This window comes from Micromys minutus (genome assembly GCF_963924665.1).
Source record: "Micromys minutus genome assembly, chromosome: X".
NCBI classification, from domain to species: domain Eukaryota; kingdom Metazoa; phylum Chordata; class Mammalia; order Rodentia; family Muridae; genus Micromys; species Micromys minutus.
Genome location: NC_137970.1, coordinates 50,363,567 through 50,371,690, shown reverse-complemented (window position 1 = coordinate 50,371,690; position 8,124 = coordinate 50,363,567). Strand labels below are relative to the sequence as shown.

At 36.5% G+C, this 8,124-nt stretch overlaps 1 protein-coding gene across 1 annotated transcript in view; it reads right to left on the bottom strand.

Moving 5' to 3' along the window:
• Positions 1–1,390: 1,390 nt before the first annotated feature.
• The window catches only part of UPRT (uracil phosphoribosyltransferase homolog), a 28,089-nt gene continuing 21,355 nt past the window's right edge, over positions 1,391–8,124 (bottom strand). The window contains exon 7 of the mRNA XM_080909753.1: positions 1,391–7,054. Within this exon, the coding sequence (XP_080765879.1) occupies positions 6,948–7,054 (107 nt within the window). The 3' untranslated portion in view covers positions 1,391–6,947. The remainder of the gene's footprint in view (positions 7,055–8,124) is intronic.

The window sequence follows — 8,124 nt, the reverse complement described above, 5'->3', positions numbered from 1 at the left end:
AAATACAATGAATCCTTTAAAAGACAGAGAAAATGTGTTCATGATGGGACTAAGTAAAAGGTCTTAGTGCTGGGCTCAAGTTCCCATGGGTAATGACTACCTTGAGACAAGAAAGATAAGGTGGGGTCTTTATAGAGTATACAGAATAAAGTATTTCTTTTTGTTTTGGCTAGATGTGAGATTTACTAGTGAACATGATTTGTGTGGTATAGGAGAGCACTATGGAGGTCCCTAGGAGTGCAGGTCCTACTACCTGTCCAGGGGACCTGGACTGTGAATATATTTGACCTCACAGCCATCAGAAATGAGCCGTTTCTCAGATACTATGTCTTTAAATCCATCTGCATTAAATTTTGTGAAGGCTCACTTCAGATATAGATCTTCTGGATCCATAGAACTTGAGCTTATGCTACACACAGCTTGAATCCCATGTTCCATATTCTGCAGCTTGATGCAGATGGACATGATGACTTGGCCAATGTGCCCTGGAGCTTCCTGCCTAAGCATGCCTACATGGAGCCTGTCAGCTCCAGTACAGAACTTCTTGTTATTGCAGATGACAAGGAAAAGGTAGAGCTTCACTTGGCTATGAAAGTCAACCTTGCCACAACTCTTGACTGTGTATTTGTTGGAATAGTACAGGTGGCCTTCCAGGCCTTCAGAGGAGAGTTGCTCATATTTATCTGACACCGTATGGACACAAAGTAAGATTTCAACCACTTGTGCCTTCTTCTGTCCAAAGTCAAAGATGCAGATCTTGGCATGAGGGATGACTTGGCAGAAATAAGACTGCCAAAAGTCTTGCCAAAAAGTATTCCTTATTCTTACAATACTGGTAGTACCAGGCTGGGAAGCAGTAGCCCATGATGACAAGAGGATCTTGGGTGGTGCATCAGAGAGAGAGAGAGAGAGAGAGAGAGAGAGAGAGAGAGAGAGAGAGAGAGAGAGAGAGAGAGAGAGAGAGAGAGAGAACAAATGATTTCTAAGCATGACTAACATCTACTTAATCTTTATAGAAAGATAGATTTTTTTTGGTACAAAACATGTTTGCTAATTGTACCAAGGCAATGACAATGGCAGTAACATGCCTGGTGAATTAAACATTGGTTCACAGGACAAAAGAGAGCTATGTGAGAAAGAAATACTAGTTTAGGCATCAAAAGACAAAGAGCCAGGTATGGTGGCTCAGTCAATCTGGGCTATATAGTGACTACAAGGACAGCCTGGGCTCCAGAGCAAGACCTTTTCTCAAAAAAAAGAAACAAATTTTCAAAAAAGAAAGAAAAAATAGAAAGTAGAAAATAAACTCAGTTATTATTTTTCATTTAAATTTATTTAAAATGATCCATAAAAAGAAAATTTGTACATAGTAATGAGATATATAGTTCAGTACATGTATACACTGTATAATATTTAAATCATGTATATCTCTGTTCTGCATTATCATTTCTTCATAGTAAAAACATGAAAATATTTACTTCTAATTTTCATGTGTACTACATTAATGATTACACAACTATGTAATAGCACACCAAAACTTTCTTCTAAGTAATTAACTGACCCTTGTTCAACCTTTCCCCATTCGGGCATCTCCCCAGTTTTTGATAATTTTATGAGATCATTTTTCACTGGGTTCTACATGAGCAGAAATAATTACAGAGTTAACTTGTTTCACTCACTTAACAATCTTCAGTTCCATCTGATTATGTCACAAATGACAGGATTCCATTCCTTTGTTACTATCTATCATAAAAATGCACCATACTCTTTTTACATTTATCATGTGATATACACTTGGGCTGTTTGTATTTTTTAATTATTGAGAATACTGCTTCAGCGAACACGGAAGTGCAGATGTCTCTTCAGCATGGTGATTTCATTCTCTCTGCTTACATGCTCAGTATGACTGCTAGCACAAAAGGGATTTCCTTTTAATGAATTGCACTCAGAAAAAAAAAGGCAAGTGAAGTAGATTAAATCAGTAGAAGGATCACTCTTCCAGAAGACAGGAATCAGCCTGGAAAGGATTTAGCAACTTAGGACAGGCAGATTCCTTGAATAAAGCTGAACAGTGTTAGTACTCACAGTTGGGCAAAGGCATGAACAAATAGGGTCTTTAGACCAATTTAAAACAGTTGGAGTCTGATCTAGATATGAATCAACAGACAATGGCACATCAACACTTGCAGAATTCCTATAAACCTCCAAACTTTTAAGTTCTGAAAGCAAAACAAACTTACATTAATATGCACTGACTGCTCTCACCCCAAGAACAAAGCATAGGAAGCTGTACTTGATTTTACAGCAGAAGTAGAAATAATTCTAAACTACACCTTTAGATTTGCTGTAAGAAGCCAGCCTTGCCAAGAGTGGTGGTCTATACCTTTAATCCCACCACCTGGGACATAAGAGGCGGGCAGATCTCTCTGGGTTCGAGGCCAGCTTGGTCTACAAAACCAGTTCCAGGATAGCCAGGACTGTTACATATTTTGTTACAACAGCTAAAATAACCTAAAATATTGACTTGGAACCTGAACATAAACAAATCTTGCTCAACTATCATGTCACCTTTCCCTAACAATATCTGGCACTTGGTCAAGTGCCAATTATTTGGGGGAAAGTATAATGGTTAACTGAGTGACCTGTAGAATAAAATAACTATGCTATCTCTGTGTGATATGGTAAATGGTCAGCAATGATGGTGAAATTCAAGTATATTAAACAGGTCTCAGAATCCACTGATAAATATATGTATTGAATAACTTAATTTAAGCTTCTTCAAGATGTGATATCAATGGAAAATGACTGATATGAGAAGATAGATGAAGTTAAATTAATATGACAAGCAGTTTTATATAAGCTTATCATAACATTTAAATAATGGTAGACAAAGGGAAAATAATCAGGTTAATATAAAAATATTGAGATGTATATAATGTCTTTATAAATGGATTAACTGCTTCAAGTCTATATTTTGCATAGAATCTTCCAAATATTGGATATATTCATACTATTATTTCTATAAATTGTCTGCTGTACAACTGCTATATTAAATTTAACTGCTCAGAAAAATACAGCAGTCTTCCTTTAAGGGAGACAAGGCTGGCCAAGTATGGTGGTACATGCCTTTAGTTCCAGCACTATTAGTTCAAGGACAGCCTTATCTACATAGTAAGTTCAGGACAGCTAGAGCTACATAATAGAGGGAGGGGAAGGGTTTGGGCCAAGGTCCTGGAGGGTGGACTTTGTAGAAAAGCTGACACAAATGTCATGAAGACATAAAATAGAATCATAAATAATAAAAAAAAAACATGTAGAAATGAAGAAAAAGTAAATATAGAAAGAAATAGCCAGGTGGTAATGTAAAACCAATCATGTCAATAATTATATGACACAAAAATTATCTAAACACTGCAAAAAAAAGGCAGATGCTGTGAAAATGGATTTTTAAATAGCAAGATAGAGCTCTAAACTTGCCTATAAGAAATCCACATTAAACCTTAAGCATGTTAAATGTAAATCTAGTCAAGAGAAATCTGGGATTTCAGCACAAAGAATATTAACAGATACAAAATGGAGCATTTCAGAGTTGTAAGGGGTCACAGCATCAAGAGACTACAACAGTCTATATACCTAACAAGAGCACTTCAGAATATATGAGCAAAACCTTCATAGAATTGAAAAACCAAAGGAATACAACACTTTTAACCTGAGCTTTCAACATCCTTCTCCTAATAATCAATATAAAAAGTAAAAAGAAAATTAGTGAAGTAGAATATTTGAACAGGTTTATCAACCAACTTAACCTGAAATTCATAGCAAACAATACAGGATATGCATACATTCCAAGTAATCATGTTGGTGGGAAGTAGACTTACCAAATAACAATAGTTTATGGACAACATCCTGTGTCTAAAAATCTCACAAACTGAAAGGATTCAAATCATAACAATTATATTCTCTGACCATCATGGAATTGAGTTAGAAAACAATATGGAAGAGAAATGTGGAACATGGTATAAGCACTTGCAATTGGCTGATACTTCTAAATGATCCTGGGTTGAAGAAATAAAAAAAAAATATATTTTTACCTAAATTGAAATGAAAACATATCAAAAATCAGCTAAATCCTTATTGAAACCTTTTCATCATTAAATGTCCATGTTATAAAAAGAAGAAATGTTAGAAATCAAGACACTGAATCATAAACGGTAGAGGTGGGGGTCCAGCAATCCGTAGCCCTCTGAATAATCATGATGCATGCCACACTTTGAGAATAACAGCTTGGTGCTGTTTGCATGTCATTCTGCCCTAGCTTCTATTTTTCAATAAAGAGCCTGCACAATTTATACTGCTCTGAAGTTCGTGTCACTAAAATCAATCTTACTTTTAGTAGTCTGTTAATCGTATGTTGACTTTAGAAAATAGAGTCCTGCAAGCAGTTAGCCCTACAAGTACAAATTTGTTTGCTAAAACATTCCAAACTTCAGAGTTATGTCTGCAGGAGTGTAGGGTACAAACATAAGAGGGGAAAATGAACTTATGCATAATTCTTTATGTTTATACTACACTGCCACGTGGCAATCAAATGTAATTAGCTTTTAATCATGTTTATTGCTGAAAAGCAAAAGACATATGAATCTAAATGGTTAATGGCAGAAAAGGAATTTGTTTTAAATGGGCATGCTAGTGGTAAGCCTTTCATCCCAGAAGTCAATGGAGGCAGTGAGAACAGGAGTTCAAGATCAGACTTGACTACACAGCAAATTCAAAGCTGGCCTACGGTACAGAAGACATGATTCAAAAAAAAATCCTTAAAATATAGTTTTATCCCTACAGTGGAGTTTGAAACTATCTCATATTTAAAGAAAATACTGCAGCCAAGAAAAGCACCAATTCAATTGACTCACAGCAATTCTTGAGTTAGTGGGCAAAACAAAAATTTTTGAGACAAGATCTGACTCAGTTACTTATGAGTTTACTTATTTCAACTCAAACTTGAAATCCTCCTACCAACCATACCCATGATAGTGAGCATCATCTTTCCAACTGACTCAGTGTGATAACAATGTCAATAGATCTGGTCTATCTGAATTTGCACTTACACCATTCTTAGGACACCTAATAAATATAAACATAGCGTTCAGCATACCTATAATCCCAGCACTCAAGAGGCAAGAGGATGTCTGTGTGTTCTAGGACAGCCAGAGATACACAATAAGACCCTATCTCAAAAAAAGAGGGGAGAGAAAGTGGGAGAGAGAGAATCCAGGAAGAACTTGAAGGCAACATTCTGCTATGAAATAACTGTTAGATTAATTTTAATTTTATTACATAATAGGCTTCAAAATTAAAGTAGCTGGGCATCGTGGCACACACTACTAATCCCAGCACTTGGGAGACAGAGACTAGTAGATCTCTGAGTTGGAGGCTAGCCTGGTCTTCAGAGCAGGTTCCAGGATAGCCAGGACTATACACAGAGAAGCTCTGTCTCAAAGAACCAGCAACAAAAGTAAAAGAACAGTGAAGCTTAGTAGGCTAAAACCATAAGGTAAAATCCATTCCATTTACTCCAGTTTGCTTTCCTCCCTTTCCAGCTTCAGTTCTAAGAAACTACCATGTGCTTTTCCCTATACTTTTGAACAGAGTCCCACCACAGCTATCTGTGGGGCCATGAGAGTGTAACTAATCAAGTAATCACCCAACCACCACAATATCAATATAAAATGGGAATCAGGGTTTTATAAGCACATTTCAAAAGTGCAAAAATTAATTCTAAGATTGTTTTCTCTCCCTTTTAGAAGCTTAAATATGAGCACATACAAACCTTAATTATTTTAAAAGAACGTATGCATTGTCTACTTTAATACAAGTATAGTCATAAAACATGCAAAGTTCCAAACCAAAGGCAACTAGTAGAAAGAACTAAATTAAAAAGAACCGTATTGCATATTGCATGGTGCTGCATGCCTTTAATCCCAGCACTTAGGAGGCAGAAGCAGGTAGAGCTCTATGAGTTCAAGGCCAGCCTGGTCTACAGAGTGAGTTCCAGGACAGCCAGAGGAACACAGAGAAACCCTGTCTTAAACAACAAAAGAACCATGTTGATTTACTTATTGGCCACGAAATGCAAAGCCTCCACTTCCCCCACACCTTAGAAAAATCTTCACTAACTTTTTTTGTAGAGGGCTGACTGTGCTCTCTTGGGTCAGCATCAGGCATCCGTGGTTCAGCCTCTGTAGGCTCATGTTGCCGATTCTATTACTGAAAAGGCCCTGCATCTTTTTCACTGTGTTACAGCTTGGCAAGCACCTTCCTTCAATCCCCACATAGGAAAATGAACCATGAGGAACACAATGGCTTAGCTGACAAGTTAAGCAGACATCCTGGGCCTGCAAATGAAGCGAGGACATAAATGGCAACATAAAATTCCAGGATATATTCTCATTCTCTCTTCTCCAAGGTACCTGCATGTATATATAGTACATAGAGTATGGAGGGTGACAAGACCCACATACAGGAAAACGTTCTAGAGCTAAAGCACAGTAAGGAAAATGTAAACCACAGTGTGCCAAAGAACCAACTTTCATTTGGGTTTTCTTTGCAGCTGCAAGCAAGTTCCAAGCCAAGAGAGGTGGTCACAAGTTCTACACTTTCCACGTACTAACAGAGGATTCCATGACTTCTATTAGCATATTATTAAAATTTCCATCTTTTCTAAGCACTATGGTTGTGCCTCACTATTTAATTTGGTACCACATGTGAAGAAATGGCCAAATCAAATAAATAAACTTTCAATATTTCTTGTTACTACACCTACTTCCAATGTTAAAAGGCATTCCTAACATATTTTCTCCATTATTTCTCAAACAAGTTAGTAAAGACAAATATGAAACCCATTTACAAACATATTATTATGCAAGGTATTTCATTTTCCTTTAATAACTTTAGTCTGTTCCAAAGTATTTCTGTCCAAAATGTGTAGGTGCGACAGGATGAACTTCGGTAGTTAAAATTGTGATCTCTGGAAATTCCTGAATGATTGATTTGGCACCTTCAAAAAATAAAAATAATAGTTATTACTATTTTGGTAATACTAGTTAGAATTCATGCTTGTATAATCGCTGTCTTTAGACTTTATACTGACAGAACACAGGAAAGAATCATCTTTGGATACTGAGTTAGGAATGCTTAATCTCTTCATAAAATATCCGGAATCTTCAAAGCTTTGCTAGTAATTCAGACCATGTTCCTGCCCACTCAGTAATATGGTCTTAAAATCAAAGTATTCAGTTACACCAGCTTCAGCTAGAATCAAATAATATGGAACTTCCTCACAGGAAAAATCATAGAAAATGAGAGTTTTCCAAGTGTAGCAATGGGAAGTGGAAAGGCATCTTTGGTGTATAAGAGAATGTTGGCTGTTTAGACAGGATTCTAACTTTAGGTGATAGGGCCAGGCAGGGAGTTTAGACAGGCTGGGACCCCCGAACCAAAAAGCCACCTTGAGAACTGCTACACAATATGGATTTTTCAGTTTTAATGCCAAACAATGAATGGTACACTGTTCCAATTAATACAATTTCAACTAAAGAGGTTATTTTTCTTTTGCCAAAGGTGGATAATTCCTGGATTACCTTGATGTTTTCTTTGTCACCAGTGATACATACAATGAACAATCAAGCAAATCACCCTTTGTTACCAGTAGTATTTAAATTACAGGTACATTTAGGTTACAAAAGAACAAAGTAACCCAATAGGCCACAATCACAGCACAGCAGCCTACTGAGAATAGCCACATGTTGTGGCTTCTCCTGGTTTGCTTAAAACCTGGGATAGTTGGAAAAGAGGGAAGAGCCTAACGTAAGAAGCTCTCTATTTCTCTTTTAATTATGAAACAAATATAAATTCATTAGCAAAAGCTTAGAAAATGCCCCCCCAAAAAGCTTAAAAATAAAAATCATTTAGAGTTATGACCTAAAATAACCAATATTAGTACTGTGTGTGCATTTTGAAACCAAAATTGAAATAGCATTGTATATCTTCCTAGTCACTCACACTGAGGTCAAATTCACTTGGCTTTATGTTGAAGCCAAGTCTGCTTTGGATAGTCAGTGTTATAAT